Source organism: Adiantum capillus-veneris, chromosome 26 (assembly GCF_014529385.1).
Source record: "Adiantum capillus-veneris isolate H3 chromosome 26, ASM1452938v2, whole genome shotgun sequence".
Classification (NCBI taxonomy): Eukaryota; Viridiplantae; Streptophyta; class Polypodiopsida; order Polypodiales; family Pteridaceae; genus Adiantum; species Adiantum capillus-veneris.
This window is the reverse complement of record NC_140956.1, coordinates 42056190-42079669: the sequence shown is the minus strand read 5'-3', so window position 1 is coordinate 42079669 and position 23480 is coordinate 42056190. Positions and strand designations below refer to the sequence as shown.

Genomic DNA, 23480 nt, shown 5'->3' with positions numbered 1-23480 from the left:
AACTCTGAGGACGAAGAATTTGAGTTAAATCTTGGTGCAAATGTGGGGATAAACCATTAAGGGCCCAATGGTACCCTAGATGACAATCTATCCACGAGAGGAGAAGACACAAGTAGCGATTCATCTAGTGACTCTTCACTGGAGGAAGGTCGTAATAATAGATAAAAGGAGTAAGAGATATAAGAGGCGACGATATCGAGCAAATGTGTGTGCTAGAATAAATGAAAAAAAATCTACTACATAATGGCTTAATTATATGGAGACATGTGATGCGTCATGTGGTGCAGTTCACAACCCATTGCCATCGCACAACTATAGGCTACAGAGAAGCCAAAGTTGAGCCGTGCTGTAAGGAGACGACAAAATCGAGAGTTAGCTCAACAACAAAAAGAAACGGAAGCGAAATCACAATCCACAGAACAACAAGACCCCACAGATTTACATCCTGCACCTGATCATTTCAAATCTTACACCACGGAGAAGCGTAAGGTTGTTTATACAAAGGCCCCGAGAATACCTATCGATGGAAGTAATGGAGTCTATGATGGTCCAGCAATAGTTAAGAAAATAGAGTTAGCAAACCCTAAGTGAGAAGTCCAAACTAATTTTCATTACCCAAGATCTGACAGAGACTGAGGATATGTACTTAAGGAGCTTCTCAAGGAATTCAAGGATATATTTTCTTGGACATATCATGATATAAAAGGTGTTCCATCTTCCATGGTGTAACACACAATTCCCATGAATAGTATGGCTAAACCAGTCCAGCAACGACCCTACCCAATGAATCCTAAGTATGCAAAGATTGTTCAAGAAGAGATTGAAAAGCTTATCAAATGCGGATTCATATACCCTATTGAGCACTCAAACTGGGTGTCTCCAATAGTTATTGTGCCAAAAAAGAATGGGAAACCCAGAGTGTGCTTGGATCTCAAGAAAGTCAATGCCGCCACTAGGAGAGACCATTACCCCTTGCCATATTCAGAACATGTGCTTGAATGAGTTGCAGGAAAGGAAGCTTATAGCTGTTTAGATAGCTACTGTGGCTACAATCAAATCACAATTGCACTAGAAGACCAAGCTAAAATTGCTTTTATAAGTGAATTTGGAGTGTTCGCATTTCGTGTTATGGCTTTTGGCTTAACCAATGTCCCTGCTATCTTCCAAAGATTGATAAACATTGTTTTTCTTGATATCCTTGTTTTTCAAATGTCGATCAGACCATTTCTTTCTCCTATCTTTTTTCAAAAGTGTATTTTGCACAACCAATTGTCTTTCTTTGTTTAATGTCTCAAGGATATATACACACTCAACTAAAGGGTTATTATCCCAACCTTCTTGTGAAGCTACTTGCAGACTAGGAGTTACAAACTCCCATGGAATAACTGCTTTTTGACCATATACCATTTTGAATGGTGTACAATTAATAGCCACTTTGTAAGAAGTACGATAAGTCCATAGAATTGATGTCAGCTTCAAATCCCACTGTCTTTGTTAAGATAGAAATTAAGGTCTTGTTATTGATCTCAAGTTGGCTATTTGCTTGTGGATAATAAGATGTAGACTTATGGTGGACTATCATGAAGTTTGTTGTGAGTTTCTTTATCACTCCATTTATAAAAAAGAAATCATTAACACTCACAATCTCAAAGGGACAACCAAATCTTGTAATAATGTTCTAAAAAAGAAACTTAGCAGTTGACCTTACATCAGCTTTGCCTGTCGTCTTGGCTTCTGTCCACTTTGTCACATAGTCAGTGGCAACAATAATACATCGAGATTGAGTGTTACGAGCCGGACTTATTAAGCCTACAAAGTCTAAACCTCATTTTCAAATGGTTGAGTCACTTTAATAGGATGTAAGGACGTCTTATCCTTTCGTTGTGTGATTTTGTAACGTTGGTATTCATCACACTCTTTTGCAAAAAGTGATGCATCCTTGAATAAGGTAGGCCACCAATAGCCTGATTGCAACACCTTTCTAGCAGTTAGTTTCTTTGAAATATGTCCTTAGGCTATATCCATGTGGGCTTCCTGTAGTGTGTATAAATACTCATCCTCATGAGCATAACATCCAAGAATATCGTCCTTCCCTAGCATTTAAAGAGTTTCTGCAGTTAGTGAATAAAGTTCACATTCCTTTAATAGTTTTCGAGCTATATCCTTACGAAGCTCTTTGGGTGAAAAACCGTTAACTAAAAAATTCACAATCTTCTCACTCTATTCAGGCATGGTTTTGACTAAGAATAGGGAAGTATTAGGCAATTCATCATTGATTCCAGTAAGGGCTTCACCATTGGGTATGCGAGACAAATGATCCGCCATGACGTCTTTTACCAGGTCTCATTACAACGGTAAAATCAAACTCAAGAATAATTAATGACTATCGTGTAATTCTTCCCGTGAAACAAGGGTTTATTCAATAGATACAATGCTTGATGATCAACATACAAAACGAACTTGTTGGCAAGAAGGTAGTAGCGAAATTTCTTTACTACATTAATCATAGCTAAACCTTCCCGCTTTATAGTGGTGTAGTTCCTCTCAGTATCATTTAATTGACTACTTGCAAAACTAATGGGGTAGTCTAATTTGTGTTCTCTTGGTTGAGCTAGAACACACCCAATAGCTAGGTTCGATGCATCAATATTCACATAGAAAATTACATTACAATCGGGCACTCGTAAAATGGGAGCACTTGTTAAGGTCCTTTTTAATAACTCATAAGCATGGTCACACTCCGTGGTCCAATGGAACTCAATAAGAAGCTTGTACAATGGACGAGCTAATCTCGGCAAAGTTTAAAATAAACCGCCAATAATAACCAACATGACCCATGAACCTTTGAACTCCATTATAGTTTGTAGGTGGTGGCAAATTGAAAATGGCCTTAATTTTGCTCTCATCTATGGACATCCCATTTTTGGACACTAGGTGCCCTTAAATAACTCCACGTTTAATCCATAATTGGCATTTGAAAGGGTTTAATGAAATGCAATACAATCTGCATTTCTCAAACACTTTTCGTAAACATAATATATGTTCTTTCCAAAAAGAATAAACACAAAGGTCATCTAAGAAAGCTTCGCAAAACTCCCTCAAATATTCCCGAGATAAACTCTTTATGTATGAGTACGTAAGGAGAAGGAAAAGTTGAAATATGCGAGAAAATGACCGTATAGAGTATGCGAAATCACCTTACAAGGTACCATTCGTGTGGAAACTCTTGATGGAGTTGAAACCATTGGATTCCTCAATGGGAGTAAATTTAAAAGATATTATGATCCTTTAGCCAAGAGGAGCTACGTGCTATCCATTAAAAAAAGACAGCCAAGACACAAGTTGAATTGAAAAAGATACAAGCTCAAGCTGTAACGATAAAGCCGATTAAAGATGGTGAGAAAGATCACATAACACTATACACCTGATCCGGAGCTAGTTTGGATACCCCAACGAGAGTGACTTGTTTCGCTCGGCTCAAACATAGAAAAAACAAATGAAGCTTCTTGCTCTTCATGTAGTTCTTCAACAAAAACATAAGCTTCTTCACAACTTCTACCTACTATCAAAATTGTACAACAAAAAAGGAAAGAATAGCACTTTCCATTGTAAATATCCATACAAACAAGAAAGAATTTGCACCTCCCATTGTAAGTTCACCATCTGCAACAACGTTGCAAGTAAAATCATGAGAATACCTTACCACCCTTGCAACTAAATGAAACGCCTAAGATGGTGAAAAACTAAAGGTCAAAGTCTTCACCTATTACAACTTAGAACAATTCGTTTCAAAAGGTGAGAACTTCGTTTCAAAAGGTATGATCTACCCAAGAAAAGAGGAAGTGTTTACTGACATCCATGTGAATCAAATCCTGTAACGATAAAGCCGATTTAAGATCGTGGGAAAGAAAAGATCACAAATATTATACACCTGATCCGGAGCTAATTTGGATACCCAAGTGAGAAAGGCTTGTTTCGCTCAACTCACACATAGAAAAAACAAATGAAGCTTTTTGCTCTTCATGTAGTTTATATACGAAAATAGAAGCTTCAACACAAATTCCACCTACCATTATAAATATCTATACAAACAAGAAAGAATTTGCACCTCCTGTTGTAAGTTCACCATTTACAACAACGTTGAAAACGATAAAAAACTATTGGTCAAAGCCTTCACCCATAACAACTTAGAACAATTGGTTTCAAAATCTATTTGTATGTAAAGATATGTTTAGTATGCTAGAGTCATCCACTCTTATTTTGGGTGAGAGGTACCCTCTTTACTTTTCACAAGTGTTTCATATAGTCTATCTGGTTCTTGCCTATAAATGGGATTTAGTAGACATGTTAACGTATGAGAAGAATTTTGAGGAATTAGAATGGCTGATACGTCTCTTGACGACAACTGATCCTTACTTGGTAGAGAACATCTCTTTTGACCAAGATGACTATACACGCGTAGTGACATTCTTATTGAACATATGTGTATCTAATACAGATAGTATGTATGATTTTACAGATGATGACTTTATTTTTCTCGACAATGACGAAGATAGAGGTTTAGACTTAGGGCTACCCATCCATCTATTTAATATTATGTTCCCTTGACGTTCTAAGAGAGTGCCAATAATTAGGTAGGGTTCTTAAGTTGTTTTGATTGTGTTCAATAAAGGTTGGTACATATTCCCACTGATGTGCCTCTTAGAAGTTCCTTGTGTTTTATAGTGTGTACAAGAACGCGTTGCCGTTTTTGGATTTTGAGCTTCATGCAATCCTTATCTAGCTCACTCTTTGAATCGAGTGCGACCATTAACACAAATAGGTGTTTCTTGTCCATTATCGTTGTCTATTGTTTCTTTTTAACATCCATGTTGGTATGCCTTAAACTGTGATTGGTAACATAATATTCAACACATTTGGTTACTATAAAACATTAGATTCAATATAATTTTCTGTCATAGTTCGTTGTTTAGGTTTATGAATCAAGAAGTTTGACTAAGCTAGTTTGCCACCTTAGACATTAGAGATCTTGTCTTAATACCATAAAAATACCTTCCTAATTGTCAACAGCTACTTTAAGTTCTTAATCTGATTGAGACAGCATTATGTACAATATACTAGTGCTTTCTAATAGGTTTAACTCCTCTTGACCTTTAGTTTAACTATTATAAAAAGAGTTTACTATTGTGATGAGCTTAGGGAGGGTAACAGCATCAATATAACCCCCCATAGTTACAAAATTGAAAAGCAATGAAAAACAAACAAACAAAAAATAAAAGTGTCAACAAGGTAAAATCTTAATTTGATACTTTACTCACATGTATTGCCTATGGTACTAGAGTCCTAGAGGTTCTCAATGTGGGTGCTTTTCCTTGAAAAGCAAAAAGCCCAAGGCATATAAAATAAACATACATAAAAAAATAAATCAATGTAAAGAAACTTTGGGAGACAAACAAAGAGAATAATTCAGATGATGATTTCATAAACAATTTCTTTTATCGTAACTTAACTAAAAGATCTTCTACGTATAGCCTCTAGTCAGCCCTCGAACATGTCTCGCGATCAAACAACTTAATTGACCAAAGAGAATTCAGAAGCTTGCCCATTGTAATACCTCTAGTGCCTCTTGATCATTAGATTAACGCTCCCAAACTTTTTTTTTTAACCTTTACGACTGCTTATGCGTTTGATTATATTACAGTTTAATGTTTAATGCTGAGAAATTATTTAATATTTGTTACAAATCAATTTGTGGGTCTACTCACTGTATATGCTTTTTTATTATGTATGGGATGCAATTACTGTGCGTTTTTTTTTATAGTATTTGAAGAAAGCTCAAGACTACAAACACAGATGCTCTTCCACCTCGGCGAACGGGCTTCATCTCACTAGCTTCCGAGGACGGAATTTACATCAGGAAGGGAGACATATTCACCCTTATGGACACCCTATCACCTTCGACGGACGTCTTATCACTTATTTGAGTCATGGATCGGACTTGTGGATCCTATAGGTGTGTTGGTGATCGCCGATGAGAGGTGCATCATTTATCTTATTTTTATAATACTTTTGCAACAACCGACCACTGTGGGCGTCTATGTGAATGGGTCAAATTCTTATAAAAGATCCGTTTTGACCTTAAATCCTCATTCTTTGAGGTGCATGCTAAGAAGTGTTGTTGCTCTACTTTTATCTTGGGTCAAAATCCTCATTCTTTGAGGTGCATGCTAATAAGTGCTCTTACTCTATCTCTATCTTCTTCTCCTTCGTGTGCTCACGAATGTGTGTCTGTGTGTGTGTATGCTTGAGAGAGAGAGAGAGAGAGAGAGAGAGGGGGGGGGGGGGGGGGGGGGGTGATCGAGCATTGCGACGGCATCAACGGCGACGAGGTGATCGAGCACGTCGACGGTGGCTTCTTCTTCTTCTTGGCACATAATCCTTCACGACGAAAATCATTGAGCGGTGAGTGACACACCATTGCTCCTTTGAACTTGCTAGGACAGTCTAGTTGTGTGCTTGCATCCATTCGTGGCTCGAAACACAATGTTTGGCAAGTTCCCAGCTTCCGACACGTGCGGTAAAGCGCACACTAAGAGAGCTGCTGCAAAACATTTGAAGCTCAACTACACAGACTACACCTGGACCTAAAATCGTTTGGCCCTAGACTGTAAGGATGCAAAGAGAATCTAGTGGAATCCACAAGATAAGGTGTGGATCAAAAAGTAAACACCATCTCAGTGGGAGAATGTAGTGGACAGGTCACATTTTCCCTCATCTTCTTTGGCATCTCTGGCCAAAAAGTAGTACCTAAAGATTGCCAAAAGTTGTTTGTTTCAGAATACGGAGAAAAGGATTTTGGGAGATCGCTTTGTTCAGGAGTCATTGTCTGCACTGCTAGACAGACATAGATCGAGATTGAGCATTATCTCAGCTCTGGAGCTTTCTCCACCTCTAATATAGCTCATCAAAAGGGGAAAAACATTTAAACCCCGCAGTCAGCGAACAGATGCTGGCATTAAATAGAGGACCTCCCGCACTTCTTTGATCAACTGCAATGCCAATAAACTTATCTTAGCCCCCCAGGTCACAACTCTAGGAAAGGTTCCCAACTGGAAACAGTTTCTCCTGGGAAATCATTCTGGACATCAAGTGAAAGTGTGCAACTCTGTGAACCGAGAGGTTTAATGGGCTATTTGTAAAGCCAAAAATGCTGTCTATTTGGGTTCTTTGCACCTTCAGCATATTCTCTAAATTCTGATCAGAGGCAAGCATAGAAGGTCACAATAGACAGAGCCAACAGGATTACTGCCAAACAAATCCGAACTCTTATGGACACTCTTTCATGTAATATGGAGCTGATGGACAGAGCACAGGATGACTCCAATGAACCTAAAAATCCTGGAAAATTGGGTCAGACAAATGGAGTAGGAAATTCTTGACTCCAAATTGCAAGTGTCTTCCTGCAACACCTGCAGGTTCGCATCCCTGAGCTGATAGCACATCTGTACGCTGGATAATATTACACTACCCCTTGTGCAAAAAATTGGCCTTCCAACATATTGGCAAGGTCTTATGTAAAAAAAAACGTCTCTCCCAGCTATATTCATTGGCCATATCAACTCCTTACTCTCCTATGGACTTTTCAATACTGGCCAATTGACGTGACCACCATCTATACAGTGCAAACTTGTCACCTCATGTTTCTCTCTCCTTTACTTGTAATACATACACCAGCTGACAACGGGATGAAAGTGTTGCATTACAAGAGCCCATAAGATGCACCAAAATACAGCAGTTCAATCATCTTTGTCAGGTCGCCTGTAGTAATAACTGCAAAAAGATTTGTGAGGAATTAGGCTGAAACTATTAGAAGACCATGCAGAATAAAATCAAACCCACTTACACATAGATAGGCACCCCACTTCTGGAGGCATGCTTCCGCAAGAGGCGCTCAATTGCATACCACTCCTTTCGGTCTTGTCCTGGTCGGGAGCTGATTCGTGGCATGTGTATGGATGCTAATTATACAGAAGGGAAGTCATCAGATTATCTACTTGAAAGAGGGTGAGGATGTACTCAAATCCAGGTGCATACCAGATATTGCAGCTGCAGAACTAACAGCCTTCCTTAAGCAAGCCTCCAGAGCAGGTAAAGAAATGTCGCTTCGTGGAGACTTCCGTTGGCGATCATAACTCTGAGCAACCGCCAAGCCAACCCAAAATCTGATTTTGCCTTCGTCTGCTTGAGTCCCCTGTGTCTGGTCATCACCAGCTGGAACAATTCTCAACGTTAGCTTTCGGTTACTCTCTCTGAAGGCAACTCCGTAAGGAGCATGAAAGCTGTTAACAAACCAGATAAAAACTACGAGCAGAAGAATCCTCTTACCATCAGTGGAGATAAGATGGAGATCGCCAACATGCAAATCACCTGCTGCATGAGCTGCTTCGTAAGCTTTTTGAACATGGAGAGAGAGTTTTGTCAGTGCAGAAAACATCCCTCCACTTCCCCAAACCCCAGAATCATCAACGCCACTGCACAAATAATGATCTTAATAGCCTTGCAGACCTTTAAATCATCGCAAACAATCGACTTTGTACACGCTCAGCCAATTGAAATGGAGAACAAACACCTCAAACATAGATATACTTACCTGAAAATGATTGCAGCTTCATTGGAGTCAACAGACGGTTTAGTGCAATCTCCAAACACAAAATGCACTTTGGACTCATCATTATCTGTCTGTATATCAACATCCACCACACCAGAATCCTGCACAGCCAAAGAGCTGTAGCCCAAACTATCCCACTTAGCCTTTCTTTTTAGCTCCACTTTTTGTTGTTTTGCCGCATGGTCTTCCTCTGCAGAAACTGCCTCACCAATGCTTCGTTTCCTCCCTTGTCTACCAGACGATTTCTGATCTGCTGATACAAGATCAAGTCTTTGAATCCAAGAGTTCAAGGCAGTTTGATCCGCCAGCTCACAAACATCTGTTTCGTCGACATCTTTTCTCTTTTTGGGAGTAAAATCTCGACCTTCAAATGCATAGAGGTTTTCTTCAAGTTCTGGATCTGAGACATAATTCTCATTAATCCCCACATCACTATCCAATTTGCTGCGCTGCTGCAGTGCTTGTTGTACAACTTCTGCCATGTGAGGCATAACTTCATCTTCTGTAAGGGGATGAGTAGTGTTGGAATGAAGTTTGTCTAACCCAAAGATAATCAACGACTGCAGATCGGAGGGTTTTGCTCTGTCAAAACCATCATCGTCTGGTTCCATAGTGGAATTTCCCATTATATCATTTGTAAGCTTAAGCTTCTTCTTTGCTCTGCTTAAGATAACCTAATCAATATTCCACAAGAGAAACGTCAGAAAAAGAAATGTCATTGATAAAAGCATTCAGTTTTTACCTCATCGACAGTGCTTTCTGTAACCAAATTGATGGCAAGGACAGGATTTGTCTGTCCAATGCGATGGGCCCGTTGCACTGCCTGTTTGTCAGCTTGAGGATTCCAATCTTGCTCATAAAAAATTACCTTCAGCCACACAAGGTCATCAACAAAATTAAAACCACTTTACAACATCTTGAACTGACACCAAGACAAAAGGTCAAACTGTTTGTGTATGGGCAAATGCAAAAAGTCAAATGTTTGGTATAGCCATGTCCATGCACGTGTCACTTTTGCTTTGAGACAAAACCAACTGTGGATGAGAAGACTGTTAAAGAGGAATGGAATAAGGAGAGAGAGACAATGAAGGAAGAGATGGGCATACTCAAGGCGGAGATCGCCTCCCGCCAAGACCACTCATCATGTAAAGAAGGGGAGACTGTAGGGGAACAAAGAAGCCATCAAGGAAGAGCTTATATAAGCAATGCATTGAGAGCACGATGGAGGCCACCAAAGAAGGATGGGTGGAGGTAGTGAAGTGGAAGATCAAAAGAGGTCAAGGAGGAGGCGGAGGAAGAGACTAAAGTGGACGCCAAGAAGAAGAAACCCTTCTCTATACACTATCCTTTAGGAGGAGGTGATGTGCCATGCCCGTTGACTCAACATAAGAGTCACCGGCATAGTGGCGAAGAAAGAATCCACACTCAACATGGATGGTAGAGAACTACGTACCAAGCTACAAAGAAGAAGAGCCACCCCTCATCAACAAGATTTGGAGAGCCGGCAAAGACCTTATGCCCTCATCCTCTAATTCTTCCTCTATTTCTCCTCCGAAGAGGCAAGGACCTCTTTCATAAGAAAGAGGGTGACTGTACAAGCACTCATGGGTCTCCCCATCTACCTAGACGATGACCTCACACCGATACATACCTAGGGTGCTCAAAGCATGTTAATAAGGGAAGAAGGCATCACACCGCAATGGTCGGGTCATCATTGATGGCAAGGTCATTGCAAAGGGACTCGTGCCCTATGGGACACCGCATGGGGGATTCACTTCGGTTTGGAACTGCAATGGTGATCTATGGGCACACCCAAAGCGACTATAGGAGGTAATGAGGAGTCGAGATATTGTCCTAATCACAAAGACACATGAGAGCCCAGAGAGGGGCCTACTGTTGCTAAATTAGCTTTATCTGAAAGAAATATAATTCTAGATATATATTTTAATTTTTTTCAACACACCAGAGGGCCCACAGGGGGAGGTGCTTATCCCTTCCAAATATTTGCCATGTTACATGGTCGGGCAAGGGCTGCGTACCATCAGCCAAGAACCACGCGTAGGCATCACCATGGCCACCTAATTGATGCACCACATGCTGGGAACGACAGAGAGAACTCGTAGCAACCAGCTAGGAACCTCCTCCTCGGGTGACCCACCCCAGGAGGAGGATGCACTCGAGTGTCCAAGGGCAAGAGCCCTAGCAACATGAACACCAGGTGAGCACAAGGTGTCCATCCAGAGTGTGATCCAACGGGGGATTTGAACCCACCCCCGTAGGTTGAGAGGCCAAAGCCTTACCGTTAGACCAACTCTTTGGGACAATTCTAGATATATTCTTGGAAATAACTGAATTTATAAGTGAGGGTTTTCTCGCTTGAGACATCCGAGTACAGATATTGCTAGTGCATCTTTTAGAGGAATGATGAGAGCCCTATGAATGGGACATATGTAGGCCACCGAGAACGGATACTTCTAATGTGTCGCCTCAAATGGGTGACAGAAAGCATCGAGAAGATGTGCCATCCATTCTCGTCCAAGGATTACTTCTCCTTGCATCTCATTGAAAGCATTACCATGGAGGGTGCAACAATGCTTGGACAAGTGCTAGCATTGGGTGTAGCCATCAATTGGATTGTTTGAGCTTTGTGAAGTTGGACTTCACCACCTTTAGCCTTTTTGTACTGTTATACTAAACTCCACTACCTAGCAGAGAGCTTTTTGGACTTGATTTCTCCAATCGTGGGGCTTTCTTTGGTGAAGAGATGCTTTTGGGAAGCCCTTTTACTTTGTCAAGTACATGCTTATTCAATACACCAGGTGATTCTAGTGGCAATTGTAACTTTTGCTTTACTGTCTGAATGAGCCTTGGGGATAGCCTACAAGATATAGCAATAAGGGGTTGCTAGATTTCAATCCAATCTTTAATATTTCCTCTTGCTGGTTACCTAGGGCTAGCACATAGAAACTTCCACCTATAATACGAGATTCTATGGAGAATGCAGTCTCCATGATACGTATGTTAAATCCTTCATAGAGTCATAGCCTCTTGCGAAGAGCTATTCTTATGGGCTCTCTTTAGAAGCAATGCAAAAGACTTACCACCCAACCATAAGAGTCCCTTTATAATATAGACTAGGCCTTATCCGTTCACACATGACCCATACTTGTGATGAGCCGGCAGGCTACATGCCTTGTGGCCGTGTTGGCCTCCCCAAATCCTGTGTGGACTCGACCCTTGAACTCTGTGTACACGGTGTGCTCTAAGTACCTATCCATGCACTTATACGGACTCCATGGTCCCAAAAGCTATAGATGACGTGACACTCCAACTTGCCTATACACTTACAAGGAAGATCTTCAAAGTTAATGCTCGACTTAGATGGTTCTAGTTTAGATTCACCTAGAAGAATCTACGTTTTGTAAGCTAGCAAATTTAATTTGACTACTTCCTATTGAAGCCCATAATGTCCTTGAGACTGACTAGTAGCCTTGTGGGTAACCTTGCTCATTCGTTGGTTGAAGAGGAGCTTTCACTCCTTCATGAGCTTTTCCTAGCTCTTGGCTAACAAGGATAGAAGTTCCATTTCTTTTCTCTCTTGAGGTGTACCTTGATCGTTTCGCACACACGGTTAGCTCGCACCCCTTCATTTTTCTATGTTTGCTCTGCTAGTAGTTTGTGGAGCTTTTGCTTGAATTCCTTCAATCTCTTGAGTTTCCCCTCTTGCCGATGGTACGCAACAACCGAACTCGCAATCATTCGCGATGAAACTGTGCGTACCTGTGGGGGATTAGCAATTAGCTAATCCGGTTCCTGTTCAGAAGGCTCTTGCCTTGGCAAACGCGCATAAACCCCAGAACTGTACATGTGCATCTGAATAGCCCAACTAGTGGGGCATTACCATATGTGCCAAAAGGGAGAGAGAGATGCACGAGAGCAAGTCATCGCGCTACATGAGACAGAGGAGAAGGCAAACTTTCCATTAAAGCTGTAGAGCTGCACCCACTACTCACACACACACACACTGTAGCTCACTTAATGCAAAAATCAGCCTCCTCTCTGAAATTGGACGCCCCCTCTTGCTGATGGAAGTGGAAAATCCACCTGGAACCGCCATGTGTCCAGTTTACCCCTTTTGAGTTAATTCTCTAGTTCCCACTGACTTATAAAGTTATAAGTGACTTTCCAAGTTGCCCAAACTTCATTTGGCGCACACAGGCTTCCATACTCATCAGAATTCAGTGCTAACTGGCCCGACCAGTCCCAGACTGACCGACCCAGACTCCCGCTGTGAGAAACCTATTCGGTCGCAGCCGTTTCACACTGGCCATGCAATGTCCACTTGCACCTTTTCAAGGGTTCCGGGGAAAACAAGTAAAAATTAAAATAAATAAAAATATCTAGTACTTATTTACGGAAGGCAACAGGAAAAATACACCTCCTGGTGACACACCCCACCCTTGAAATACTGCAAGCGACCTCGCTTGCATGCCAATAATACATGCGGTATCTGTTGATATCACACATATTCTATGATGGGAATCCAAGATATACATGCTTCCAGAAATGTAGCGTTGAACGATTAAACAATCCCACCAACCTGGCTACGACACAAATATCAAGCATAGAAGTCTTCTAGTGTACTCTCAAGCGCAAACTTCTCTAGCTAAATTCTGTATGGAAAGAGTAGATACAATTGCTTAACTACTCTCTTGAGCATCATGAACCATGCTCTTGCCTTGCTCCAGAAAAGGCTACATCAAGTCACTGTGGGTCCCATCTGAAAGGCTTCAAGATACAATTGCAATAGCCGAGGTGAATCAACCAATTCAAACTCTTCCATCCATTTGGCATCCAACGATGGATAGTTCTTGAACTTCACCAAATAGCGTCTTGCAACCTTTCTTTCTTTATGTGCCAATATCTGTTCAGGAACAAGGATTTCATCCAATTCTTCCACTTCGGGTTGTTCCTCATCAAGCATATTCTCTGGCACATCACCAACAAAGGGTCTTAGAAGGCTGACATGAAAAGCATTATGTATTTTCCAGCCTTCTGGTAGCTATAATCTATAAGCTACATCGTTGATCTTTTCTGAAATCTGAAAAGGACCATAATATCGCATACTGAGCTTAGGAAACAAGCGTTCCTTGCCTTTCCTTTTCCTTAACCTGGCCTTTTCAAAGCGCAAAAGCACCCAATCGCCAAGTGAAAATACAAGTTCACGACGGTGACGATCAGCAGCTTTCTTTTGCTTAGACTGAGTCTTCTCAAGAGCAATCTTTATCTTCCTGTATGTTTCATCCATATCTTACACATACTTGTCTGCCTCAAAAATCTTGTCCTTAGTCTGCAAAATGGGCGGGACTTTCTTCCCTCCTTCCACTATCTCAAATGGTGCCTTACCTGTTGACGTATGCACGGTGTTATTGTAAGCATATTCAACCAATGGAAGATGGTGTTCCCAAGTTGCCTTGTGCTCTGACACATAACATTTGAGCAGGTCCAAAACAGTAGAACTTGCCTCTTCTGACTGTCCATCAGTTTGCGGATGAAACGAAGAAGAGAACTTTAGCGTAGTGCCCATGTTCTTAAACAATGCCTTCCAGAAAAGACTCGTCCTACGTGGATCCCTGTCACTGACGATTGACTGAGGCATCCCGTGATATTTAAAGATATTGCTCATAAATATCTTGACCATGTGTTCTGGTTTTATCTTCTTCCTCACAGGAATGAAATGGGCCTGCTTACTGAACCTACAAAAGATAGTCCAAATCCCATCATTGCCTGTTTGCGTCCTTGGAAGATCAAAGATAAAGTCCATTGCTATGCTTTCCCATGGCCTATCTGGGATCGGCAATGGCTGCAACAATTCCGGTTGCTTTTGTCTGTCAAATTTGACTTTTTGGCATACTAAGCATGATCTTACAAATGTGTCAACATCTTGACGCAAAGCTGGTCAATATTAGAATGCATCAACCCCTTTCACTGTCGCATCAATTCCACGATGCCCAGCATAAGGTGGAGCATGACTTTCCATCAAAATCTTTGGCTGTAACTGTTTAGTAACGCATAACTTTCCATGCATCATGAGAAAGTCATTCTTAAGCATATAGTGTTCATGATGTTGCCCATCAACAAGCTGGTCATAGATCCTAGCAAAATCTGAATCTTCAGCATATTGTGTCTTCATTTCGTCTAGTTCACAATGGTACGGAATTGACACTGTTGAAACTTGGGGCTTTCGTGACAACGCATCAGCCACCACGTTCTTTTTCCCTTGCACATGCACAATCTGAAAATGGAACATTGACAAGATGTTTGCCCATCGCATATGCTTCTCAGACAACTTCGTTTGTGTGAGAAAATATCGCAAGGTTTGATGATCCGTTTGGACAACAAAATTAGCCCCTAGCAGATAGTGTTTCCAACAAGTGAGAGCATGAATTACTGCTAGCAATTCTTTCTCATAGACTTGCAAGTTTCTTTCAGTCTTCAAAAGAATTCTGCTCTCATATGCGACTACTCGGCCATTCTGCATTAGAACTGCACCAAGACTATGGCCACACGCATCACACTGAACAACAAAAGGTTTCGAAAGATCTGGCAAAATAATTACCGGATCTGAAGTCAGCTTCTCTTTCAAGTGTTTGAACGCTAAAATTTCCTTGGCTGTCTACTTGAAAGTAACTCCTTTTCCTTGTAGTGCATGGAGTGGAGAAGCAATCTCAGCAAAATTTCGGATGAACCTCCTGTAGTAGGAACATAAGCATAGAAAGCTTTGGATGTCATGTACAGACTTCAAGTCTGGCCATGACCTAATTGCTTCCACTTTAGCAGGATCCATGCGTACCCCATCCTTTGAAACAATGTGCCCAAGGAAGTGAATTTCTTGCAAAAAGAATTCACTCTTCTTCGCATTAATGAGTAGCCTGTTCTTACATAACTCATTGAAAACTGCAGTCAAGTGATCCCTATGCTCCTCTTCAGACTTCGAATAGACAATCATATCATCAAAGAAGGTACCCACGAAGTTTCTATGTGGTCTAAAAATTATGTCCATCATTCTATTAAACGTGACAGGAGCATTTGTGAGACCAAATGGCATAACAAGAAACTCATAGAGACCAAATGTTGTCCCGAACGCAGTTTTATGGACATCTTTCGGCCTAATGCGTATTTGATGATAGCCACTCTTTGAGTCTATTCTTGTAAACAATGATGCTCCCTCAAGCCGATCAAGAATGTCATCTATCCTCGGTATGGGGAACCTGTTCTTGATGGTATTCTTATTCAAGGTGTGATAGTCAATGCACGTACGCCATGAACCATCCTTCTTCTGCACTAAGAGTACATGCGAACAAAAAGGGGATGAACTGGGCTGAATCAGCCCCTTCTCTAAAGGCTCGTTGACCTGACTCATAATCTCTTTCTGCTGGGCTGCACTAACCCTGTATGGTGGTCTATTCGGTGGACTAGAACCTGGCACAAGATCTATAGTATGATCCTCAGGTCTCTCAGGAGGTAACTCCCCTGGCAAAGAGTCCAAAAAACAATCACTGAAACCACTCAAAAAAGTTGACCCGTCTTTATCTAAGGTAGACAAATTAGTTACAACTTGAGGTACTTCTTTTGCAAAGATCAAGTACGCAGAAAGATGATTCTTTATTACAGATGAAATAGCAGAAGCAGAAACAACTGGAACAGACTCGCCTTTAAGCTTTACATCAAGGACATGAGTCTTTCCTCTATGTACAAGGGTAATCTTTTTGTTGTAAGTATCCACCATAGCATGCAACCTGTAACACCATGGGATACCCAGTAACACATCACAGCCCTCAAGTGGCATAATATGAAATTCTTCAGCATCCACATAGCTCTGAATGTGCAGACGAAGCTTCCCCAAAATGGGAGTAACAGGCTCTGAATGACCAGGGCATGCCAAACCTGCTTCCCCTGTCATACCCATCTCCTCTGCACGAATGCCCAACTTTGATGCCAATTTGGTGATATGAAATTAGCACGGACTCCTGGATCAAAGAAAACCAGCACTGTCTGGTATCTAACTTTGCCCCAAGCTCTGCACAGCTCCGTGGCATCTGTGTTTGGCTGGTCTCCAACCAAATCTGGAACAAGTCCTGCACTTGGCTTTGGCTTCTTCCCTTTATGGTCTGACTTGTCATCCTTATCCTATGACTTCTTCTCTGGGCATTCATTTGCAAAATGTCCTTCCTGTTCACAAATGTAGCATTTCTTGGCCTCCATAAGAGCTTTCCGTTCTTCAAAAGTTTTGCCAGAAAAATGCCTCTTTTGTCCTTGTCCTCGTCCCGAAGAAGACTTAGACTGCTTCTTGGACGTATCACCTTCTTCAGTGGAGGGCTTCTTTGTGGGAGGCTCAGAAGGCTTTGCTGCAACATTGCCCTTGGCTGAAAACTGTTTGCCCTGGGACCCTTTCTTGTGGCTATTAAATCCATCGGAATCTCCCTTCGATAGATTGCTGGCCACTCTTGCATTCTCTATCAACTGAAACATATTCATGACAGTAGTCTTTGTGCAATAGTCCCTGATTTTCTTGGGCAATCCGCAACAATACTTCTTAATTTGTTCTGACAATGGCACAAACCTATAAGAGGTGACTGACTGGCAACAGTGCGGCCCAAAACTGTTTATTGTACTCTTCCAAGTTCGCACACTGTTTAGCATTCAACTCGTGCCATTCTGTCATCACATCCACTTCAAAAGTGTTTGTCAACCAGGCAGGCGCAAAAAGCTGTTTGAATTGGACCCACGTTGTTGGGGCTTGACCCTGGTTCAACAATGCGGTCCACCATTGAAGCGCATTCCCTTTCAAGAAAGTGGCAGCCTTGCGTATCTTGGAAGATTCCGTGAAGTTTCCTCCAGCATAAGCTACATCGAACTGCTGTATGAAGGTCAAAGACTTCAATTGATCCTCAGTTCCTCTCAAAGTTTCAAACTTCACTCCCTGCCCACCTTCCTTGTAATCCTTAAGCTGACTCAAAGGAGCCACATTATCATAAACAGGTGCCTGTAACAGTGGTGCTCCATGATTGTTCATTCCAGACTCGCATTAATCGTTTTACCTGTGGTATCTGCATTTCGTACGTATGGCTGCGAAAAACCAGCCATACCAAATTGTGTTCCAGGCACTCGAAACTGGCCGTAGGCACCTTGAAAACCTGGTTGGACACCCATGTTCGCGTACATAGGGTTAATCATGCTTGTTTGCATTGTCCCGAACACATTCCCTGGCATATAACCTGTGGAAGGTCCAGCCATAGCTTGAAACATTGAACCACCTCCAAAATAACCAGGATAAGTATTAGGTAATGGAAGGGTCTGACGCATAGCGTGTTCATTACTCCCTTGACCATTCACAAACGGTTCCTGTCCAGCTAAAGCAAGCTGCTTTGGATCATTGGACACCGCTAATTGCTCAACCACATGGGCTTTCCCTCGAGTATCATGAGTCCTTTGCGCATTGGAAATCTCCTTTTCCTGCAACGGCTCAGTCGTGCCCTGTGTAGGAGGCTGTAAACCCTGTGTCGGAGCCTGTAAGAACTCCTGCATCCTTGGGTTGTTAGCCAACTGCTGAAACATGTCCATGCAGCAACGCGGTTGAGTTCTAAACAACCTCTCCTCTTCTTGAAGAGTTGAAGGAACTTTCTCCGTGCCATGTGAGGAAGATCCCTCTTCAGGTACTTGGTCTCTCTTCTCTGCCATAACGACAAGCTCTGTGTTGCTTTCACCCACAACAATCCACGCTGCACTTTTTGAAGAAAAAGTGACTATCCCGTCGATGGAACCATATAACCGGCCTGTACAACGTAGAGGGCGGTACTATTTCAATTACCTGTTAACTTTACACAGAGCACTGAGAAGGGAAGAGAACATAGTTGCGTCCAACGACTAGAATGTCACTGCGCACACGAGACCGACACCCTGTAGGCCCCAAAGACTGGTGCCCCTATCGGTATTTCTTTATTCAAATTAAGGTAGACGATCCGACCACTTCGCACAAGCTTTCACAAAGCTGTCCAAACCTGGCGAGGGCTGAAAACGCAGGTTTTCGACCTGATTTTGGCAACATAACGACGCAAAAACCCCTGTAGGTCAAAAGCACCTGTCTAGGACGGATTCCCTCGCTATCTGGAAGCTTTCTGGTGAGCTGTCACAGAAATTCAGTGGGCTGTAATTCCCTGTTTTTCACTGCCGGGTGCCCAAAAGCCTATACACGCATCCCAAGGCTCTCACGAGGCTCCCCCGGTGTTCCCTTGCAGTTTAGGTGCGAAACCCTAAACCGCAGAAAAACAGAGCAGGCTGTAATTCGCTGTTTCGGATCGTTTTTAGCGGAGCGAACACGCCTACGCGTGTCCCAAGGGCTCCCGCATGCAATGGGACAGTTCCCCTGTGAATTGGACGAGTTTTCACGCGAGAAAACTCTCCGAACTCGCAATCTTTCGCGATGAAACTGTGCGTACTTGTGGGGGATTAGCAATTAGCTAATCCGGTTCCTGTTCAGAAGGCTCTTGCCTTGGCAAACGCGCATAAACCCCAGAACTGTACATGTTCATCTGAATAGCCCAACTAGTGGGGCATTACCATATGTGCCAAAAGGGAGAGAGAGATGCACGAGAGCAAGTCATCGCGCTACATGAGACAGAGGAGAAGGCAAACTTTCCATTAAAGCTGTAGACCTGTACCCACTACTCACACACACACTGTAGCTCACTTAAGGCAAAAATCAGCCTCCTCTCTCAAATTGGGCGCCCCCTCTTGCTGATGGAAGTGGAAAATCCACCCGGAACCGCCATGTGTCCAGTTTACCCCTTTTGAGTTAATTCTCTAGTTCCCACTGACTTATAAAGTTATAAGTGACTTTCCGAGTGGCCTAGACTGCATTTGGCGCACACAAGCTTCCATACTCATCAGAATTCAGTGCTAACTGGCCCGACCAGTCCCAGACTGACCGACCCAGACTCTCGCTGTGAGAAACCTATTCGGCCGCAACCGTTTCACACTGGCCATGCAATGTCCACTTGCACCTTTTCAAGGGTTCCAGGGAAAACAAGTAAAAATAAAAATAAATAAAAATATCTAGTACTTATTTACGGAAGGCAACAGGAAAAATACACCTCCTGGTGACAGCTTGAGCTAGTTGCACACTTGGGTCCATGAGCATCAAGTACACTCACCTTCTTGACTTGGTTCAGTATTGCATTTCCTCCTTGACTTGGGATATGCGGAGATCCATTGTCTGTTGAGGCAATATTTGCTCTTTGATGGTGATTTGGGAGGTGACCTAGAAGGTGAAGACGAAAGCGAAGCTCTAGGCTTGGGTTGCTCATCAATTGGCCTAAGTAATTTGTTCAACCCCAATATCAAGCTTTTTGAGAGTCATGTGCGTGCATTGGACTCTCTACTAAGATAGGATAGATGATACCATTTTCGCTACTTAAACCTGACATCGATTTTAATACACATACTTGAGTGGTGAGTTGACAGACACCACCTTCACTTGTAAGGTTTGCTCATTGTTAGCTTATGTCTTGCTGTTCCATGGCTTTTCAATCCTCTGATCCCTTGGTGAGGGGTGTTCCAGAGCTTTTTCTCAAGATGGAGGCTTTTCTACCTCAACAGTAACTGATGGTGAACTTGCGCTTATCTCTATGACTGGTGCAGATTTTACCACTTAATTAGCAGATTCTACTTGATGTTCTATTTTCGGATACTCGCAAACTTTGTTTGACCCATCAACTCTATCTCACTCTAGGGTAGGATCATCGGAATATGGGGTAATTGAGGATAATTTCTCAGGTTAGTTGTATGGTCACACTTTTCAGCACTCTTGATGCTCATTTATCTCATCATCCAGATTTGGCATAGGACTTGTTTCCAGCGGAGTCTCAGGCATCTCGTGGTTACTACCAGGTTGGGGCGCGTCTAAGGAAGATGGCATTTTGCTAATCATGCTCAAAGTGAGAGAATATGAGGCTCCATCTAATCCCTTGTATCGTCGATACTTGGATGCGCTCCAAGCTATTGTTGTGTTCAGGTCATCGGGTTCCCTTAGGTAAAATCTATGTTTATCATCAATGTAGGTGAAACCTTGGTTGGCATGTTGCAACTCCACTATGGTGGGGTAGTCAGCCAATTACGGATAGACATTGCTAGAGATTTTAGCTTTGTTGGACACTCACACTATCCTTAAGTCGGAAGTATCTTGTGCTCGTCATGTCCTCGTAGAAGTTTGGACTATTGTCTCCAAATAGCTGTACTTCCACAAGTAGATCAATGTATCTAACTCTAAGTTGCGTTCGCTCTTAAGATAGAGATGGCCATCTCAATAGAGCATGTTTTATGACCAAAGAATCAACGAATCGACAAACCTGCAGCAATAGGTGCTCACTAGGTCAAACATGGTCGTGTAGAGCACATGAACTTTGGCCATTGTGCACACACAAGCAGTGTTCTCTTCGGATTTTATTCAAGGAGAACCATGGATTGCTGATTTCACTCAGGGTAGAGCTCATGCTCTAGATTGAATCCACCTTCTGAAAAGTGTTACTTAATAGTTAGTCTGCACCACTTGAGTGTGCTACTAAATTCTTAAAAAGTTCAATGCACTCCATGGAGGTAGCAGATTGCCCCTTTTGTAGCAACTTTGCCTAAGGTATTTTTGGTCGTGATCATAAGAAGATGAAACTTAAGTGAGTGAACAACTAGTGTGATACTCCTTTGATTATCCCAAGGCTTGTCAAATAGTTCTTCGTACTCACACGAAGTCCAAGTCTTTTGGCCTCAAAGCCAAGACGAGAGACTAGACCAAGTTGGTCTAGTATTGAGCTGGACAGACCAAGTTGACTACACAGGCGAGAGCTTAAACGAGTTAGCTCCTCGACTTGTACGCACAATGGAGTGAAACTTCAATTGAGGTCCCACCGGGCATGCCAAAATGAGAGCACCTGTAGCGAGAATAATGTGTCGTTCTCTCTACTGTGGGTGCTCCTCAGTGCAATGTGCATGAAATCTCACTACAACAAAATGAAAACAATGCAGACGATGAATAATATAGCAACAAGTAACTCAATAGAACAACAGACTCAACAATAGAACCTGAATAACATGGGACTCGACTAGCTCAGGTGGATCAGTATAGACTCTTGGCATGGCAGCATACTCTCTGCTCCAAGCCCATAACTCACAAGTACAATGGGGGTGTCGAGGCTCAAGATGTGCAAGGCGGGTGCTATGTGTGCCTTAGATTGACTCGACGCTAGACTCATAAAACCATCTAGAACTGTGTCTCGGATTGAAGCAAACGTGAGAATATATACAACCCCCAAAAGGGTAACCAACAGATAACATCAAATATCCCTGACTGTCCAGCTGCACATATCCCTAAACTGTGGCGGAGAAGAACTGGCCACGGTGTCATCCTAACCACCACTCTTGCCACGTGCCAAGCCCACCAAGTGTGAACCCACGACCAACTATAATTGTCTTTCCGTGTAGAGTGACATTGTAGCCCAGCTACACAACTTTCGGTATTTCTTTATTCTTATTACACTTGAGAAAATTTGTAAACTTCTACAAGCTGTCCCACTTTTATCGGGCTGAAATTCCCTTACTTTACACTGATTTCGGCAACATAATCACAATACAAGTCTCCACAGACACAATCCCAATTGAACATTGACCTTCCATGCACTTTAGAGCACTTTACAAAACCTGGCGAGAAATTACAACACGCTGAAATCTCTGTTTTTGGCCTCCAATTTGCACCAAAACACCTGTTCCGTGATTCGCTAGCTTCCTCGAAGCTCCTAGGACCTGTAGGCATCAAAACTGGTCAAACCACAAACCTGCAAAACATTACAGCAAGCTGTCATTCCCTGTTTTGCGATCCAGTTTGAGTGCCGATCACTCCTATGAGAAACCCTAGAGCTCCCGCACCTATAGGGTCATTTGCCCTTTGAATTAGACGAGATTCCTCGTGGAAAATCTCAATTAATTGTCTTGCAGAAGAACCCAAGGCTTTCTCGAGCCTCCCCTAGCAATATCTTGATGTTTAGGTGTAAGCCCTAAACCTGCAAAGAAACACAACAGGCTATAATTCCCTGTTTCGCATCATTTTGAACGGAGCAAAGACGTCTACATGTGTCTCAGAAGCTCCCCCACACAATGGGAAAGTTTCCCTATAAATCGGACGAGTTTCACGCAAGAAAACTCTCCGTTTTTGCATTCATTTGCGATAAAACTGTGCGAACCGGAAGGGGATTAGCAATTAGCTAATCCGGTTCCTGTACAGAAGGCTCTTGCCTTTGCAAACACGCATAAAACCCCCAGAACTATACATGATCATCTGAGAAGCCCAACTAGTGGGGCATTACCATATGTGCAAAAGAAAGAGAGAGAGAGAGAGAGAGAGAGAGAGAAATGAAATGATATATTAACGTCTACAAGAGGCCAAAATGACCTATGAGACCAACTGATTACAATGATGAGTCTAGTACCAAGTCTGGGTACAAACAAGAAAACTACAAACAAAGAACTGATAGGAGTGCTACCGACTCCTATGGGTGGCTGGTAGGCTGAGCAATGGTATCACCATAAAGGTACAAAGTGGGGATAAGTGTCACCATGATACAATATAGCAGTAGCATGAAGCCTATCCCGATCGACATTCTGGGTGTCGTGCTAGAATCCTGTGGATCCTCTGCCGCAATCTCCGCCGGTGCTGCGTGGCTCCCCTCCTCAGTCGCGGTCGTCTCGATCTCCCTAACTCTGTAGC

The 23480-nt window shown here is 42.4% G+C and overlaps 1 protein-coding gene across 3 annotated transcripts in view; it reads right to left on the bottom strand.

The window, feature by feature from the left end:
• Positions 1-7302: 7302 nt before the first annotated feature.
• ASG3 (SNF2 domain-containing protein / helicase domain-containing protein) overlaps positions 7303-23480 on the bottom strand; it is a 77255-nt gene continuing 61077 nt past the window's right edge. For all 3 annotated transcript variants that reach the window (XM_086501409.1, XM_086501407.1, XM_086501408.1), the window contains exons 11-16: positions 9411-9536; positions 8651-9342; positions 8386-8531; positions 8095-8271; positions 7904-8018; positions 7303-7830 (exon numbers count right to left, since the gene is read on the bottom strand). In XM_086501409.1, the coding sequence (XP_086357535.1) occupies positions 7797-7830; positions 7904-8018; positions 8095-8271; positions 8386-8531; positions 8651-9342; positions 9411-9536 (1290 nt within the window). In that variant the 3' untranslated portion in view covers positions 7303-7796. The remainder of the gene's footprint in view (positions 7831-7903; positions 8019-8094; positions 8272-8385; positions 8532-8650; positions 9343-9410; positions 9537-23480) is intronic.